The 20,169-nt window shown below is 28.2% G+C and overlaps 1 protein-coding gene across 1 annotated transcript; it reads right to left on the bottom strand.

Annotated features, from left to right (window-relative positions):
- Positions 1–8,723: 8,723 nt before the first annotated feature.
- On the bottom strand, positions 8,724–15,964 carry LOC145836242 (calcium-activated chloride channel regulator 1-like). Its single transcript, XM_082944065.1, has 22 exons — positions 15,803–15,964; positions 15,520–15,657; positions 15,258–15,408; positions 14,976–15,093; positions 14,645–14,831; positions 14,069–14,317; positions 13,609–13,857; positions 13,408–13,515; positions 12,989–13,165; positions 12,612–12,869; positions 12,255–12,416; positions 12,084–12,186; positions 11,943–12,022; positions 11,707–11,794; positions 11,527–11,644; positions 11,256–11,398; positions 10,941–11,127; positions 10,633–10,724; positions 10,167–10,259; positions 9,973–10,059; positions 8,898–8,981; positions 8,724–8,824 (listed from the first exon to the last, which is right to left on the bottom strand). Exons 1-22 carry the CDS (start codon positions 15,962–15,964, stop codon positions 8,724–8,726), a joined length of 3,135 nt encoding a protein of 1,044 aa, XP_082800191.1.
- Between the last annotated feature and the right edge of the window lie 4,205 nt (positions 15,965–20,169).

Here is a 20,169-nt window from a genome sequence, read left to right on the forward strand (position 1 = left end):
AATAATCCTCTGAAAATTAATAAATTTTTTAACTAAAAGTAAAGAACACAAAGTTTATTATTTTGTTTAACTTGGAAGTTGCACACTAGTACCATTTTCTAGTAAAATATTCTATAAGATAGACAAAGAACGTCTAAATATTTAATGATATAACGAAAGAAAGCTAGTTCTTAAAACTGTCTATAACTAAAACAACATTACTAATAAGCATTTTGTCAGAATTTACAAAAAAATACTACCGGAAAAAATTCCATATATGGTCTAACTCTGTTTAAAAATTTATAAAGACTTAAAGTGTAACATTAGAATTAAAAATTTTTGCCAAATTAACATCATTAGAATGTAGAGTAGAATTTCTTAATACTTAAATGTAACAGTTTATAAAAAAAAAGATAATAGAGTAAATAAATTTTTCGACCTTATTGAATTTTATTTGAGGTTTTATAGTTAAATACATTTAAAAAAAAAATTTTTTACTTCTAAATTCTATGGCTTTGTTTACATTTTCAATGAGAAATTTTTGAATATGTGTAAAAATTATTTTTTTGTAGAAAAAATCTTAAAAACTTCTTTTAATTATAAAAACAAAGAACATTACAATTCAAGTGACTTATTTATCACTTAAAAAGTCTGTGAAGGAGAGCAAAGTTTTAAAAATTTAATAAGTAAATGAAAATGCTAAATAATTATGATTAGTTTTTATATAAAAGAAAAAAGAAAATAGGTACTAAACCTTAAAAAAGCATGCAGAATGTTCGATAATAAAATTTAAAACTTTATACATTTAATTTTAATAAACAAATCTAAAATACCATATAGCTTAAAAAAAAAAAGAAAACGTACACAGGAAAAAAAAAAGTTTTATATCAAATACTGTTTCTTGATGCGATAAAATTCAACCAAATTAAAAAACATCAGAGAAAAAAGTGAAACCCTGGGGGACCTTCATGCAAACAGCATCCAACTAGGATCAACTCGCCTTTTTAATTTTGTGCCAATGAACATTTGAAACTGCTATTTACAACTTGAACGGTCTGGAACTAATTAGCTAGTTTCAAACTTCTAACATTGAAAGTTCTAACATTTATTTAATTGATTTTTTCTCGAAATCAAACAACAAATTTTAATTGCATGAGAAAATTAACAATCAAAACTATGCACAAAGTTTTATCACAAAAAAATAGCTGAATAAACAAAAGCACGTAATAATAACAACGCAAACAGCCGTTCTTTTTCCTTTGATATCACACACGCACTATAGTATGGATTACCAACTCCGAATTTTTTATTCCGTTTTTTCTTTTCAACCTGTCTTTCTGCTTCTCCGCCGACGTCGCACGGCTGCTTCCCTTCTAGTTATACTTAGAAGCACTACGCAGACGACGCAATTCAAATGCTTTTTATTTCGCGTTTAATTTCTTGCTGCCGCCTTTTCCCTTCTTCTTCAGCTTGAAAGGTGCTTCCAGCTGCGCGCAGCCACCTTCAATAATTCATGGCATCGCGAGCTCGATTTCGCAGTTGGCTTTTTGCGGCGCCGTTGTGCAAAAAAAAAAAAAGTTAATTTGAGGTCGAAACGCGGGGGCCTTTCAATTAGGCAGGGGGCCTCGTCGACGTTACGAACCGATTCGAACGCGATTCGGGTGTATGACGCAATAATGCCATCCGATGACACGCGGGTCAAGTGTTTGGGATTGATGGAAAGCCGAAAAGCTCTCTTAAAAGTTTGTTCTTGTGACCTTTGCTCGGTTAATTGTTTGTAAGTGGGGTTGAGATACTCGGTCGCTTAATTAAGGTAAAACAGGTATTCAGTGAAAAGTTTATTCTTGTGTTTTATTAAGAAGGTATGCTCTAAAATCAATAAAAAAACAAAAACAAATAATATCTAATGTAGAACGCTGGTATACAAATCTTTATTTAATAAAGTATTTAATTTGATAATGGCATAAATTTGGTTTTCTAAAATAATTTTTAATCTAAAAACGTTTGTTGAGCGTTTTTCAAGTAACTTAATAACTTTTATGTTTAACTGTTCTATATTTAATACTTATAATAAGATAGTCTTAAGGTTTTTGAAAATTATTTAAACGAATGTTTTCTTACAAGAATAATAACTTATTTATTTTTTAAATAGGCATAAAAACTTAAGAAGTAATTTTTTTTGGATTTTTTTTAAAGAAAATGTTTTTATGTAAAACTAGACATTTGTGTGCTGCTGTTTTTAGAACCAGTTGATCTAATTAGTTAAAATATTTCACTAGGTTTTAAGCTTTATATAATATTTATTTATATTTTACATCGATATATTAGAAACTACGTCAATTGTATTAAATAGTACAATTTACTTTTAAACTTAAATTGCGCATGTTTTAAACACATAATATGTAAATTCGTAAATTTCAAAGTTTGAAACATTTTCTATGTCTTGCTGCGACATTTGTGTAATAAACTTTATTTAAAGTTCTTTTCCAAGTGAACCTACCTTTAAAATGTTTAATTACTTAAAAAAATTGAGAATAGTTGTTTCATTGTATGTATACAACAACAAAGTAAAAACATAAATTATACTGATACTGACATGTTTTCTTTTTAAATTAAGATTGCTAACAAAAATAATTTGATTAAATCAAATATATGTTTTTATCAATTAAAAATATTACAAAACTATTATTATGTGTAAACTTATTTCATATCCATTTTAAAATGTCAATCGCTCCCTGAATCTAGCAATACATATAAAATACAACTTCAAATTTCAACCATTGTAAGCTTCACAGCAATTTGCGACACGTGCACACTTGAACAGTCGTGCAAACGGCAAGTTCAAAGACATAAGTGCTAATTTATTACACTTTTCCATAGCTCAATCGATACTTTTGTGAATAATTTAGTGAAGATAAGATTTTTCAAATCAATATGCGTTGTAAACGCTTTTGAAATGTTTAAATAGAACTTTTTGCTGTCGCAAAAAAAGCTAGAAAGTTATGCAACTTTAAACCGAGCGATGAAAAATTATTTTAATTTAGTTAAAGTCAAATTTGTAAAACAGGATGCTTAATTTTTTTAAGTTAACGATTTTTATTAAGTTAAAAAACGTATATATTTTATAAATTAAAACTTTAGTTTAATAAAATATCTAAATATAAAAAAAAACTCTATAGTCATTTTAAATTCTAGTGAACAATTTAAAAGTTGATAGTTTTTTTATTTTTTCAATTATGAGCAAATATCGACTATAAAATAAAATTTTTGCTATACACTAATCAATCACCATATAAGATAGTGTTAATTTGACACTGAATAACATTCAGTATTATAAAAAAAACATTGTGTTGTTTAATTAAACTTTTTATTACAACTTAATGCTATCAGATACATTAAACAAAAATAATAAATCATTTTTTATAAACAGATTTTAGCAAAAAACTTATCAAATTAGAAAGCTTTATGTTCACAGAAAGAAAAACTTTTATTATTTGATTAAATAAAAAAGAATTTTTTTATATGCGCTAAAATTAAAATATGTTTTTTTCAAAATATGAGTTAGTTAATTTTATTGTAAAAGCAAGTTATACTATCTGTTAATGTCAAAATTTATGACAATGGTTTTTAAAATCGTATAAAGGTCGACTAGGTTTACCATAGCAAAATATTTATTTGAAGAAAAAACAACGAAAGATAAAAAAGGAACTTCGAGTTTATAACCTAATTAAACTAAAAGACGATGTACGTTTACTTGCTTCTTCTTTTAACTCAATTAACTTTTTCTAGAAAATTTTGGATAGCTCACTTGCGTTTAACTGAGTAGTTTTTTGATAAAAAGAACATTTTTTGCTATTTAAAACAGTATTGATAAATATAAATAAATTTATTGGTCGATTGCAATATGTAACCTATAGTTTTAAAAAGTTTGTGCCCAAGAAAAAAAATGTTTGGAAAATAAATACTTTTTGCACTTAAGCCAAAACTAAATATCAAAATTTGTTTACGGTTTTTTCAGCAACAAACAACTTGTAGAAATTTAAAGAATTAAAGTGCTAAACGGGTTTACTTGTTTCGAAATAAGGTTTCCAAACACCTTCATTTATTAGTAAAAATAGTAATGGGCGAGGAAAATTTTTACGAAAAATAAATAAGAAGCTTAACTATTATTGAGTTTATTTTTAGATCGTAATTTTGCACGACTAAAACCTTAAAAATTGTTTTGTAGGCATTTTTAACATTACAAAGTCAAAAACGTTATTACTTTAACTAAAAATATTATTGTAAGTTATTAAGTATACAAAAAAAATTAAATAAAATCGTATTAAAAAAATAATCCTTAAAAATCATTTTAAAACAGGTAAAAAATTTTGTAAAAGGTATGGTTTTAGTTAAATCTATTTATTTACTAAAGTTCAAAAAAATACTATTGTTTATACTTACTTTAATTAAAAATAAATCTAAAAATTATTTTATTTTAAAATTTATCTATATACCACCTTTTTTGCAAGACAAAGCTCTCAAACATTTCTGTAAACAAAATTACTTTACCCAGTCAATGCTGCTTAGAATTTTACAAAAATAGTTTTATGGGACAGTTAAAAAATTTTAGAAATCATAAAGTTTCGAGCTTACAAAATACCTTTTTTTATGAATTATTGAACGATGGGTATGCGCTAAACTAGTCTTTGTTGTAAAAAAAGTAGTTTGAAAAGCTGTTTTGTAAGATTTAGTTTAGAAGACTATAAAAAACATAAAACTAGTTTATTGTTGTTTTTACCTACAGTTAATAACGTTAAAATTGTTTATTTAATGCCAAACAACCGTTTCTTTTAGAAAAACAATCTCTTAAAAGTTTGAGCAAGAAATAATTAATTTTAAATGTTTTTCTGGCCTAATTTAATTATTGATATCGAAGCCGTTTTACTCGCAATAAAATCTCACAATTTTCTTGTTTACAAGTCATAACTTCACCTGCTAACATGATAAAACAATTGACGTTGATCCAGTCATAGCGTTGCAGCTGATATTTTGAAAGCGCAATCGATGATCTGACGAACTGATGACACGGCTTCTTGTTCAATCACCGTGTCAAGATTAAATTTTCGAAATTCGAAGGAAACGCACAAATCAATCTTTCATTGATTCGAGCGGGGATTTGAGGGCGGAATTCGCCGAAATAAAAAAAACAAAACGACTCACCTATTTTATATATTTTCTGAAGTTGAGCTTTCTGAAAACTTGTTCTTGTTGCTGACGAATGACGCTTCTTCCTTCTCCGCGTTTCAACTCGAAATCAACTGAGGCCGAGTGCGGCGTCACTTATGTGTAAGTGTAAGCAACACTTTTTCTTCTTCTTTCGCCTTCAATACGCCACAACTTCTTGCCGACCTGTTGCTGTTTTTCCTCAAAAAATGATATTTTTTCTGCACTTTCTCTATCTTTTCTTAAAAGTAACGAGCAACCTAAATCCGTGGCCCTTGCGCCGTGACTCAACTACCCCTAAGATCATTTACTGTTGGTCACAACTGCTGTCACAACTGCTTGACGCTACTACGTTGATGAAAAAAAAACAATATGATTCTCACCTCTTCCGATAACAGAATAACAAGCTGAACCACAGATGCCTTCGTCGCCGCGTTGGCTGGCTTAATTATTAATGGAGCGCAGTGTTACTATGTGCGAAAAGCAACACAGAAAGTAACACGAGACGCGAGGAAGTGCGGGAAGTATCTGCTCGAAAAAAAAGGTGCGAAAAGTGAAAAGTTGGGCGGTTTTTCGCCTACTGCTTGATTACGATTTAATGAGCAGTTTCGTTAAAAGCTTCGGCTTGTTGCTGTAAATTGCTATGAGATTTGAAGGAAAATTGCTAAACTTCCGTGTAAAAAGCGATTTGTTCTTCGTAAAATTGTTTCGTTTGCTCATCGCTTTTTAAATGCTTACAGTCAAATGGTGTAAGTTTGAGAATTGATAAAAGTTTCAAGTTAGTACCATGATCCTTTTTTTGAAATAAAATACCTCTTAGAAGATTGTTATAACCCTTTGTTATTGGTATAAACTGTTTAAACAAAAAAACTAAGGTTTATTTAGAATTTTTATATCTTTTTCGTCTTAAAAAACATTGTTTAGAAGTAAATCATTGAGCTTGAAGTCTTATTAAAAAAAAACAACAATTAAACACATTGCATTTATCAATATCTTAAATATTCAACATTAAAAAAAAAAAAAAATAGAAAATTTATAACTTTTAAATAACTTCATATGATTGAAAAAACAAAGCTAACATAAAGTATGCTAAGTTTTTACTACTTAAACTTAACATAAGCTCATAAAGTAATAAAGATTTCCAAAAACTACAATTAGGTTTTAAAGAGTTTCATACCTAAATTTATCATTTTGTCAGTTTTAATTGTATACTACCTAGTAAAGGTTAATTGTTTTAAATTAAACTCCAAAATTAATTATTATTTGCGTCAAAATAATTGTATTTTTAGCTTAAATAAAAGCTTAATATAAACAATACCTCTTGAACCTTTACTGATTATAAAAGAGACAAAAATATTTATATTAATTGATTTTTTTACAATCAAGTAAGTTTATATCTACAAAATACTTTTTTTTTAGTTTGAAAAATATTTTAGTTTAACAAGATTAAAAACTGAATGCTACCTACTTCCGATGATTCGTAAAAATATTTCGAAATAAAATCCAATTTCAGAAATGCTGATAGAGATAGCTAGTTTTGTTTCGATTGAAATAACTTTAAGTTTAATATTTTCGACAAAAATACTTTGTTCATATTTGTTTAAAATATTAGTTGTTCATTTTAAGTTTTCATATGCTTATTTTATTTAAAAATTACGAAACAAGCTAACAAACTAAAATATAGATAAGACTAACATTCTAAATTATTTTAGTGTTTGTAGTATGTTTGGAAAAGTATAAACAAAACTGTTTTTAAGTATATTTAAAAGAGCTCAAGTCAAAACAAAATTACAAGAAAGTATTTACGGCTAAACAAACAATTAAAGCTTACTAATATTCAAAAACTATTTATTTTTAATACTTTGTTTGAATTTTTTTTTAATAAAATATTCTATTTACAACAGAAAAAAAATTGCTTAAAGTAGTTTAGTTGACTTAATTTTATACAAATAAAAAGCAAGGTAAAACTTTACAGGTTCAAATTAAAGTTTTAGTTAATATAATGTATTATTGATAAATGTTCGTATATTCAAACTAGGTAAGTTAAAATAGCTATGTATTTAATTTTATCGCTTTAGCACATAGTTTACAAAAAAAAACTTTAATTTGTATGTTAAAAACTTTAAATTGTTTTATTATAGTTAACTTCTTTTATTTTTAAAAATCAGGAAATAAAAAATGATTTAAGTACTTATGTTAGAGTTAGGTTGAATTGCTTTTTTAAACAACGTTTGTTAAATCCAGTAAAGTAAAAAAAATTATAAAATTTCTAAAAATTTAAATAATTAATATAGATAGTTAATTTTACAAATTACCTCAAAATTCAATTTAACAAATAAAATTTATTTTGAATAAAGCTTTTTTAATACTTAATAATTAACACAACTTACATCTAAAAAACAATCACAAAAATAACTTTAGAAAATTTGAAAAAAAAATCCTATGTACATTTTCTTCATAGGGTAGTAATAGAAGTAATTGAAAAATAATTTCGTTTGTTTAAGTGCTAATTTAAAGCCTTTTTACACCTTATGTAACATAAATAAACTAAATAGCGTTTAAAAAACCAATACTAAGTTACCTAACTTTTTGATGAGTCTAGATTTATGTTACTAAACTTAAAGTTACAACAAAAAATTAAAAAAAAGTATCTTATGCTTTTTATACTATGCTAAAATGTGTGCAGGAATTTATATTTATATCAAAAGCTTTTTTTTTTATATAAATTTAAAAAATTTATGAAAAACTCAACTAGATAAATGTATGGTTGTTTATTGTTGTTCAGCTAATTAAAAAAAAGCCATAAGGAGATTTATTCATACTTACTGTGTGCTCATCTTCGTACTTTCATTTAAATTAAAAAAAAACCTTTTTGTATAAAAAAACATCAAACATACTTAAGTTGTGTTTTGAACAGATAAAAACTTAATTATTTTATTGTTAACTTAAAGTTCGATTTTTAACTAAATTTAAACAATTTCTTAATGCTTAATTTTAAAGTTTTACTACTTTCAAACCTAATTGTTAAAGGTTTTTGTTTTATTTTATGTTACGGAAAATTTTAAAATTATCTTCTTCACAAAAGTTTTAAAACAGTTCAACTTTACTATAAACTTTTGTTATTAAATTTGGTTAAAGATCAAAAGGTTTCTTCGCTTATAATATCTAAAAATTAATTATTTAAGCCAATATTATTTTTTACAAACACTGTTTAAGTTTTGGTATAATTTATGTTCATCTGTATAATAGTAAACCATTTAAAATAAAAGTAAGAAAACTGCTTTAATTCTTTTTTTAAACTAAACAAATTTGAGTACTATAAAATATGTAGTATTTATAACAAAATAGTTTATGACAATCCTTTTATATTATGTTCTATAATTAAGACAACTTGGTAAATTTTTTATATAGAGGTCAATCAAAAGTCCAAATGAACAGTACCTTAGCTTTACTTTATGATACAACATAACATATGATTTAGTAACTTCTTTTATTTTTAAAGATTGAGATAAAGCAATGAAAAATTAGTGTAAGCTGATTCATATCTGGCAGGGGTTTGCCACACTTCCAGGCCATTCACAAACATTATAGTCCGGGTTCCAAATAGTTCCATCAACGCAAACAAACTCGTACTCAATACCTTAAAAATTTTTATCAGAACTAGTTTTATAAAAACATAACAACAATATTTTCATATTAAATATTAAATTTACCCCATACGCATCGGTAAACTTTGCAAGTTGCTGGATCTTGTACGATATCTTCGTGCAATCCTTCGCAAAGGCTTGATGATCTCACTATAAAAATTTTAATTTTAAAAGTAAAAACGAGTTTCGTTCTTCTAAGATATTTAACATAAGTGACCAGTAATTATACAATAGGTTATACAGGACACACAATTTCAAAAACACTAAATATATTTTCAGCAATTCTCATCAGTAGAGTACAAAGTTAACCAGTAATAAGATTTTACTAACTTATATAGTAACCAAGGAATCAAGTAATCATAAAGTAATCAAGAGATTAATAAAATAAAAAATTAATTAGTAACAGTTAAAGTCAAGTAATTTCATTTACGTTTTAATTGAACTACAGTAAAACTAAACATAAACAAAATGAAAACAATCTTTATAAGATATTAAGAAAATAAAGAAACAGTGTAGTCAAAATCTTTTAGGTTACATAAAACAGGTTTCCTTAACAAAATACAAATGGCTTCTAATTTAATCAAATCGAAAACATTACTACAAGTTTTAATAGTTTTAAATCTACATATATTATAACTGTTTGCACAAGTTGGATTATTAACTAAATGTTCTGCAATAGATAATCGTTTAGATGCGTTTAAAACTTTGACTGGTATATCATCTTTTTTGTCTGCAAAGCAAAAATTCTCAACACTTTTTGGTACATGCAAACCCTGCTGTCTTGATTACTTTATGATTACTTGATTACTTGGTTACTATATAAGTTTGTAAAATCTTATTACTGGTTAGCTTTGTACTCTACTGATGAGAATTGCTCGAAATATATTCAGTGTTTTTGAAATTATGTGTCTTTTTAGATATGTTTATTATAATTTGTTATAAATTGATTTGTATAAGAACTTTAAAACGTTTAGTTTTATTACAATGTCGTTTTAAACTAATAAAATCTACCTTATTTGTTTAAGTTTAACTTTAGTATATAACACCAAGAATAAGCTTACTTAAACGTGAAACTGTGTAGACATTCAAAACTCTAAATTTAAATAATAAATTAAACAAGTTTTACTTGAAAATGTTTCACATCCAGGAACATTTTCAGGGTAGTCACACATGTCCGTGGACGGATTAAAAACAAGGTTCGCAGAACAGTTGAATAGAACAGCATTTCCTAAAAATAAATTTCACCGAAGTTTAATTGTCAGTGTTAAACTACAAAAAATAACTACTTTAATAATATCAGTATTTGTACTATTCAACAGAAACAAGGTAATATACCTAAAACGTCGCATTCATAGAATTTGGAGCAGTCTTCGGGAACTGGTAGCAAATTTCCAACTTGAATTTGACCATTTTCTCCGACACAAACTTCTACAAGAGCAGAAAAGAAGTTAAAAGGGCTTAGATGTTTTATGTTTATGTCTTTTTGCTTTTAACAATAATAAATACGTGGTGGACTGTTTTGTCTTTCAAGTTTTTTTACAGAATATTAAATTTCATGTATTATATGTTTAGAATTTTTTATAATACCTAAACTTTATGCAACAATTTTTCTTTAGAAAGATGCTTGTTTTTCTGCACGCCAACTTAAACACTGTTCTAAATATTTAAAAAGTAATTACTATTGTTTTGTTTTTGTTTAATGCTTATTAGTTGCTTTTTAAAAGACCGCTAAAAGTAAAAAAAAAAGTCAGGAACAATTTATACTTTGTTTGTTATAGATGTATCATATAGCTGGTTCTACCTGGCGGGGTGATGAAGAGATCAAGGAGGGCGGCGTTTGAAGCTTCAGCGGCGTTTCCGCTCTCGTCGACTGCCCTCATCGCAAACCCGATCCTTGAATATTAGAAAACTTTTTTGAGAATGGATTCACAGATTAGGTAATAAACTGTTACGATATATTGCAATACGAAATAGTTATTAACACTTGTTTCGAAAATGTTCACTATTCAGGTTGAAAAAAAAAATTTAGACGTGATTAGTTTTTAAAATACATAAAAAAAAAAACATGTTTAAACACCATTTACTATTAGTATGAAACTTAATTCTTACTTTAAAACCCCGCTGTCTTTCGGAAGATCGTCCAAAACAACATTGAAAGATTCTTCATTGCCGCTTGATGCAGGGGACTTGAGATCACCAGAGATCAGGTTGCTTGGCAAGACTTCGTTTTGTTTATCAAAATCCAATCGGAGACTTCTTGCGTCGCCGTATGTATAACGAAGCTCGTAACTAGAAGCTGTCAGATTAGTATAGTTCTAAAATTTTGTCATACATCTAAAAAGTAATTATTATTAATTAACTTTTTTTAAAGATACTTTAGTAAAAATTTAAAAGGTCGTTGAAGTTAAACTTTTTCTAAAGCACCTTTCCCAACATCGTAGTCATCACCGGGAGCCGTGAACATCAGCTTGAAGCCTTTTGTGACGTCAAACACGTCGAGTTGCTCGGCTGTGAGATCAATCACGCTTGCAGGTGGAAGAATGTCTTTTGAACCGTCAATTTTAGGTCTGAAAAAAACTTTTTGCATGTAAAAGTTCAAACTTAAGTTGAATAACTTATAAAGAAATTTATTTTGAAATATGTTTGTCCACTTCTTTCAAAAGTTTGTTTAGTTTTTTAACAGTTTAAACAATACCCAGTATATTCAAATCCTCCAAGTGATTGAGTTCTTTCAAATGATTCTAAAAATGCAGAATCCAGTCCATCTATGTCTTGTACGGTAGGTTTCGCGTTTTGGTTAAGCTTTAGCGTACCTGAAATAAATTAGTTTCAATCAGACTTTAATAAATTTATAAGTTTGTTAAAAAACACAAACCATCTTCTGAAACGACTCCAAAGTTGTACGCTGCAGTTGAGTCCAAAGTTTTACTGATTGTTGAGTTGCCTATGCCAGTAACTTGAACCTATTTATTCAAGTATTTTTTTATTAATATTAAACTTGTTTATTTTCTGTCTGTAAAAAACTCTACGAACAATTATAAACGTTTAAAATTTTTATACAATATTTAATACAAACGTTTTACAACACCCTTTATTAAAAAGATAAGAAACCTTCATTGAATATCTTCCGGTGGCTTTGTATCCGAAGAAGTATGCTGAGTACACGCCATCTGATTTACGGGTATCAGGCGCTGTGAATATAATAAAATATAAAAGTTCCTTTATTTAGATTATATTAATATTTTATCTTACCTGCTCCTCGGTCAAGAAGCTGCACACATTCAGTACTTCCATCTGGGAACGAAACAGTTGCTACTACATCGACGTTCAAGATAGGTTGGAACCCTTGCGTAACCTGTAAGCGTTTTTTAATAAAAAAGTGGTAAGAAAAACGCAGAAGTACTTTATTATTTCGTAGCTAACCTGAGCATACAAAGTGATAGGCGTAGTTGTGTCCATAGTCGAACTAGACATTCCTGCCTTCACAGAAATAGGCTCCACATTTGGATCGGACACTTGCGAAGACACGCTCGCAGTTACTGTGTTTTTGGAGGAAGAAGAAGCTGTGTAAGTCCATGTTCCTGCCTGCATCAAAAATCCTTGAAATTATTTGACTAAATATAGAAATTAAAAAATTGCTTTTGAACTTCGAGTCTTATACCTTTTTTTTTTATAGTCGGAATATAAAACTAAATAAGCTTAAACTTTAAAATAAAACCTTAATGTATCTTGTTTGAATAATTTAACGTACTTTAAAATTAAAAAAAAAAAAAGGTTTACCTTGGCTATTCCGGGAATTTTAAATTTGATAGATCTGTAGGTAGGATCAACTTCAGCCATGAGAGTAGTATCACACTCTGGTGAATGAGGCACAAAGGAGCAGAACATGTTGTCGTCAGGATCGTAGAGATCCACGTAGGGAGCATCTGAGTTTGTGTAGGAGAAACTAAACACCGTGTTGCTGCCGACGGTTGAGTCGACAGAAACTGAACCGGTGTAGTCTTGGTCCTTTTTGACTACAAAATCTTCGCTCTTTAGCTGAAAAGTATTTGTTAAGCAGCTGTTAGTAGGGACAAAACTACTAAGATAGTAAGACTGAATGATAGCAAACTATTTTGCTGTTTGTTTGTTTAAGAGAAGCAATTAAAAATTTTTACTTCAAAACTTTTTCCTGTATAATTTCCAGAGTTATCTTCAGATACTTTATCAAAAAATTCGGTAAGTTCTATCAAGGAGTTTGCGTATGTCCAAATTCCTTGGGTATCGTCCGTTAGTTTTATCATAAAATCGTTTCCTTCTTCTACTCCAAAAAATACAGAGTGAAACACGATACCCTTGATGTAGAAAATATTTAACAAAGTGTACAAGTTGTGTTAAAAGTACTAAGTTGTAAGAAGATAGTTATTTAGCTCAAAATCATATGGTTTGGGTTTCTAATAAATTTTATTAAACATATAAAAAATAAACTCCTAACAATAATACTATTATTTTAGATGTTTTTAGTGTTTTTTTAATTTATGTATTTTTATTTAAGCAACTACAAAAAAAAGCATATTAAATTAGTTTAGAATCTTACCGCTTCAATGACATCTAAACTAGATTGTGGTGGCCAACTCCTTGTTTGCTTTCCATCTGTAAGACAGATGATTTGGGATCCTTCAGTATTTCCAGAAGCTTTAAGCATCTGTTAAAATAAAAAAATGGAAATTAAATGGCTTAATATATCAATACTGTTACAAAAAACTTTATTAGATAAAAAAGCAATCAAATTGTTTACTTCCACAGCTTTATCTACACCCAAGTCTATGTAAGTTTCGCAGCAGACAACATTTTTCGGAGCAGGTAAACTCGACGAGAGCTTGTCGCGGTCGTCTTGGGAGTTGATTTTCGTGAGTTCGCTGTCGACTTTCACCTTTTTGTTGAACTCAATGAGCCCGACTTCGGATCCGTTCGGAGCGTAGTTCTTGAAGAAGGCGTCGGCGGCCTGGAGCGCGTTGAACATCTTTGACGCATCTCCCTTGAGGTTCTACAGAAATGATAGACTGTGATTTAAAGTACAGCGTAAGTCAGTTCCCGGGCTAGTTCAAAAATGGTTTGTTACCAAAAATACAATTTGTAAACGAAAGTTTTTTGTAAATTTAGTTAAGAAAACCAAGAACAAGCAGTCCTATTTGAGATAAACACTGATAAAAAAATAACTGATAAGTTACAAAAACAACTAAATTAAAAAAAAAAACATCATATTTCATGCTGTCCGAAGTGTCAACGACGAGCACAATTTTGTCGTACGAGTAAGGCTGGACCACGTTGAAGTTCGGCTCGAGATCGGTTACGCTCGGGTGCGGCTTCAGCCCGTCAAAGTCCTCGCTGGAAGTAATCACGTCCCACGCGCTTCTCTGGCTGCACAGCCTGTTGTGCTCGTTGGGCGCCTCGTAGTTGTGCAGGTTGGCCGGGTCGCTCTGGTCGTCGTGACAGAAGTGGACCACCTGGTTGAAATTTGTTTTTGTAGGACTTTTGTAAGTTTTTAAATTGTTAGTGGGTATCTAAATTGAGATAGCGTGTCAAAAAAACAAAACTGTAATTGTTTTAGGCTAATTAGGAACTAAAATGCTTTGTACCTTTAAAACATTTAATTACTTGATGCATATAATCATAACTTAAAATAAAAAAGCAACAGTTTAATTATTTTTAAATATAACTTGATACATGTAATAATCATTATAAAAATAGTTTAATTATTTTAAAGTATTATTGTATAAATAAAAACGGAAAAATTTATATATTTTTTACAACTTTTTTGTTAATAAACTAACGTTTTCAAGAAAATGATACGCCATCATAGACACTGTGACGCCATACTGGTCTTCGTTCGGAACAAACTGGCATTCTCCTTCGTAAGGAAAACCTGTTTGAGGGTTCAGTTCGCATGGGCTTGTTTGCAAGTTTCCATTCGCGTCAGTTTCGATGTGCACGAAATCCCCTTTCAGTGCAGCTGGGCATCTAAAAATCAAATATTATTATTATCAAATATTTTAGCCCTGTAAAAAGTTTTGATTTTCTTACTTTATTTTCTATTTTTTATTGTTAAACCTAAGAGCTTTAAGTGTATTTGTAAACATAATACGATCTTGTAAAGGAACCAACTTGTTGGCTTCAATTTTTTCAGTGACGGAATCGAAGTAGAACTCAGGATACCCATCTCCACCTGTTTCGTCGAAAACCCCCCATCTCAGATGGGCCCATTCATGAACCATCACTTTACCTTGGGTGGATGATTTGTAAGAGTTTTAAGTACATGGAAAAAAGTTTTAATTTTCAATTAAAAACTTCTTAAAACTTAATTTTACACAAACAAAGATATCTAAACAATGTGTTTAATATACTCGATACTTAATTTAATTTAGATTACGACAAATTAAAAACTACCTTTAGGTCCCCAACTTGCAACGTGGTCGTCATTGACAACGTAATCTGGGGTGAGGTGGATGTATTCCCCGTGAACCTGGCAACCTCCGAACTGAAGGGTGTAGGGCTCGTCACCATGACCTGGGTGCTCATCGGCAACCAATACGTCCGCCTTTTAATTAATGTAAAATTTATAAACACAAGTATCTACGTTTTAATCAGCATATTTAGAAAACCAATATGAAATCATGAAAGAATTTTTATAAAATATATATGAACTTACTTTGTCGTAGGAATACAGTCCTGATTTATCGTACGATCCCGAAGTCCAAGAGGTCGGAACTAGGATGGTTATGTCTTTGAAGTACGCGTGTTCTTTCGTGGCTACGTACAGAGACTTTGATGCGTCACTCCAAATTTGCTGCGGGAAAAATTTAAGTGACGCTAAAATTTCATGTGTATGTTAACAATTATATTCAAGTAATCATAGTAAATTGTTAAAACGTTTAAAGGATATACAACATATTTTAGTTTTTTGCTAAGTTTAACTTTTTTTTTAAACCAACTTTAAGTGAATCAACTATTTTTGTGTCCTCCGGAACGTTTGGGTTTATCGCAATGACGATCCCCTCGTAACCATTGTCAACTATTTGAACGTTGTCATAGTTACAAAATGCTTTGTTAAAGCAAAGCGATGCTAAAACAAGAAGGATGAAAATTTTCTTCATGATTTCAGTGTTTGTGTATGAAAAAGGCAGTTGGCTGTTAAACAACTGAAATTATGCTTACAAATGTTGACACCACTTTTTATATGAAGTTATCATTATTTTATAAATGAAATAAACATAGTAGTTTTGCTAATCATAATTTAAATTTACACAGAGAGCCAGGTATCACAATTCTCACGGCTAAACCTATTTAATTTTATTGAGATCAAGTTTATTTCTATTTACAAAATGTACTCGAGTGTTTAATTGTTTGCTCAATAGCTATAAAGTTGACTTTAGTTTTGTCGTTAGTTAATCCAATTGCAAATACAAGTGGCTGAAAAAGTTTATTTAAAGAAGCTTGACATTTAGAGATAAAACACTAGAGTGATAATGCTTATTTTCTTGAAAAATAAAACTGCAATAGTCTTGTGGCTTTTTGTGCAAAGTTTATTAGGCGAACTAGAATGTTTTTTATTCATTTAATTCACCAAAATTACGTCCAATTCATTTTGAAAAAAAAAAAATTCCATGTGACCTATTTTTTACTATGTCGAGGGTAAGTTTAAAATTTTTCGTAGATTCAATTAAAAAACTTTAATTTTTCCTCTTTATTTCAATTCTGAGAATATCCAGTCTAAGTTTCAAAATTTGGTTTAGAAGGCCGGGTTAACATGATCACTTCCATTTAAATTTTGTAAACATTGGCAGGCCGTATGTTACTAACCTAGAGACTAAACATTGCATTTGTGAGATTTAGCTTTTTATTGCCTTAACATTTTATTGCTTGATAACTAGTATCTACTGCATCCAAAAACTAAGGTCTGGATGTTTTTTTTAAATTGTCACAGGTTTTTTAAAACTCTTCTAGGTTTTTAAAAGTATTATTTTTATTATTTTTAGTATAAACTTAAATTTAAGGTTAAAAACTGTCTAAAATAGTATAAAAATGTTGAAAAAATACTGAACTGCTACTTCAAATGTGTTTTTCAATAAATAAAATTCTAAGTGATATAAAAAAAATTGTATATGATAGATTAGTAGTATCTAATTAAAATTAGTATAATTATTGCTCTATAGTAATTTTTTTTAAAGTTAAAGGTTATTTAAAAATTTCTGTTCAAAACTTCATATTTTTTCGAAATTATTTAAATTATAGGTTGTTTTTTGCTTAATTATTAAGTTCCTTGCTTACTTAAGTTTAATGTCTTTTAGCAACCCTTTAAAAGTATAAAATTCAGCTGAAACCGGATCTTTCGTTAAAACTTTGACTGTGCCTAATCCGGATCTTTATTTTCAACTAAAGATACGACTGGATTAGGATTAAAATAAATCAAAATGTTAAGATAATCATACATATAATTTTTTGTTTATTTATTACCTATAATAGGGATTGGTAGCTTTTTTAGTCAACGGGTCAGATTTGCCAGAAATACTTTCAAGGACAGAGTAATTTTTTAAATCGAATAACATATGAATTGATACGCTTGTAGAGTTTTACATAATACTTTTCAGTACTTAAGAAATTTTTAAAATACACGTTTTTGGGTCTATTTTTAGTTTAAAGTTAAGTTTAGGTTAAAAACTGTGTTAAACAGTAGAAAAAAAGCTACTTTGAATCTGAAGATACTGTAAAGCTACTTTAAAAAATTTTTCAGCGCAAAATTGTATAAAACTAAACAATCATGTAGTAAAGCACTACTGTGTACGTTACACGAAAATTCTAATTCTTGAAAACATATTTTAATAGGCCACATCTCAAAAACTTATACAAATTTGAATAAAAACACGTATATAGGTCTAAATAATACCTACAAACACATTTTGTTTTAGAAGAAACACATTTATTTAAAAACAACTTGAAAAATTACGATACTTTAAAACTTATTTTAGCCACATATCTAAATATTTACAAAGAAAAAAAAAGTTTTTGTAGGTATTAATTAGACCTACATACACATTTTTTATAAAAATAACTTTTTGAGTTGTGGCCTTTTTTTTAAGAGTGTAAATAGTCGTGCATCCGTACAGATAACTAAACTTGTAGTACATTTGTTGTAAAAAAAGGTCAGTTTTAGTGTTCTTGAACAAATGTTCTCAAAGAAAAGTGTCGCGCAGAAAAGGTTTATGTCTCCCTCGGTTCAAACTTTACCTATTTCTAACCTATAATTGTATTCTAGCTAATAATTAAACGAAATAAGATGAGCTATATCTTCTTTACTGATATTTATTTAACAACTCTTGTCACAGAACAACATACGGCCTACAGGAAGAATTTTAACAGTACAATTTGTACTATCCAGAGATATAAAAAAAGTGTTTGAATATAAATTTAGAATTTGATTTAAATTAAATTAAGATTTTGATTTTAAATGGTTGTAATACTGATAATTTTTAGTTAGAAAAAAATAAAAAATACTTTTTAATATAAGTTTACAAAAGTAAATCGGCTTTCGAAAGCCTATGTTTGACGAAACCGGCCCGTTATGACAAAAGGCTGTCACATCGAATAAAGTTACTCAACACAAACATTAAAAAAGACTAGTTGGTTTAGATACTTAAAAAATGTTTACAATTGTTACAATTTTGTTACAATTTGAAACAGAAAAGAATTAAAACAATATACTTTTTTATCATAAAAGAAAAAAAATCTATAAATCGAACAAAAAGCTTTAGTTTATCAAATTATGGAAAACACAAATTAATAAAGCGTAAAAAATTAGAAAATGAAAAATAAAGAGATTACAAATTTTTCTTTCGATTTCTCATAAAACGATTTTGTAATTTTACAGCAAAAAGAAAATATCTATAAATGTTTGTTTGTATACAACAATTTGACAAAATAGCTAATGTTGTGGATTTTTTAATAATCTGGAAATTAATTGTGTATTTTCTGAGAAAGTTTTGTAAAAAATTTAGTGTGATTAATTTGTTAAATAGACGTTTAGTTTTCATTAAATTGTTGAGGCTTTTTTGAATAATTAGATCCGGATAGGTTTTAGTTAAAATCAGAGTTTGGACAGCAATTAAGCTAGATTTAGTAGATCTCAAATAATACATTTCTATATTAAACTTGAAAAAATGTAATTATCAGTATAAAAGAAATTATTTGTAATATTGGTTGCGACTTTTATTTAAAAAAAATAATGAAATTCTAGAAATATACAATGACTTTTTATTGATACGCTTTATAGCTTTACATTACATTTTTCAGTACTTAACAATTTAATCTTTGTAGATATACTTATAACAACGACAGATTAACAAGTAAAGAGTGTATTAGAACTTTTTTTTAGAAATAACAGGATTGCCAAATGTTTTTGGCAAATTTTCTCCAGGTTTTTAAAAATACACGTTTTCGGGTCTATTTTTGGTTTAAAGTTAAGTTTGAGGTTAAAAACTAAGTTAAACAGTATTAAAACATTGAAAACATACTATAAAGCTATTAAATGTGTTTTTCAGTAATTTTTTTTTGATGATGACAAAGTTTTTTTTATCTATATTATAGATTTTTTGTGACAAACCAAAATTTTTCTACTTTACATGTAAAAATTGTTTAAAGTTCCTTTTTTGTTAATTCTCAAATTCCGAGTTTTTTAGCCTAAATTGTCAAATTCCAGGTTTTTCAAGGATTACAGGTTTTTTGGCAATTCAGAAATAACCATTCAGCTTAAAAATATAAAAAACATTAAAACTTGCTTAAATTATAACCATCCATGATTCTGACCAAATTAAATTTGTACAATAAATCATTTTAGTAGTTTTAAGGTTTTGTTTTTGTGGTAATCTTTGTATACATTGAAGTATTGTCCTTATACAAACGACTAAAATTTCGAAAACTAGAAGCTGAAATTAACTTTTTACTTAAAATAATTGAAAATAAAACAATGCAAAACCACGTAACATTAAATATCAAATATTAATTTTAAGTTTATGCTTAGCTCGCTTAGCATTTGATCAAAACAGAAATGTATAGTTAATTTTCACCTCAACACTAGTTAAGTTCATTAGTAAATAATATTAAACGGAACGGGTCAAGTATGCACGAGGGTCACTTTTGCACGGAGGGTCACTTTTACAAGAAGGGTTATTTTTGCACGAGAGTTTACAAAAAATACAATAAAAAACATTATAAAAAATAATAAAAAAAGTTACTGGCCTAGGGTAAAGGTTAGGGGTAACAGTGGTAGTACAAATAATGATAAAGAAACTAACTAATAAAAATT

This window comes from Thalia democratica, chromosome 1 (genome assembly GCF_965202585.1).
Source record: "Thalia democratica chromosome 1, ktThaDemo2.hap1.1, whole genome shotgun sequence".
NCBI lineage: Eukaryota > Metazoa > Chordata > Thaliacea > Salpida > Salpidae > Thalia > Thalia democratica.

Coding starts and splice junctions, on each gene's coding strand:
- LOC145836242 (XM_082944065.1), bottom strand. CDS start 15,964: ATGAAGAAAATTTTCATCCTTCTTGTTTTAGCATCGCTTTGCTTTAAC. Junction 12,023..12,083: donor GCTTCTTGACCGAGGAGCAG/GTAAGATAAAAT, acceptor TTATATTCACAG/CGCCTGATACCCGTAAATCA. Junction 8,825..8,897: donor AGTTTACCGATGCGTATGGG/GTAAATTTAATA, acceptor AAAATTTTTAAG/GTATTGAGTACGAGTTTGTT.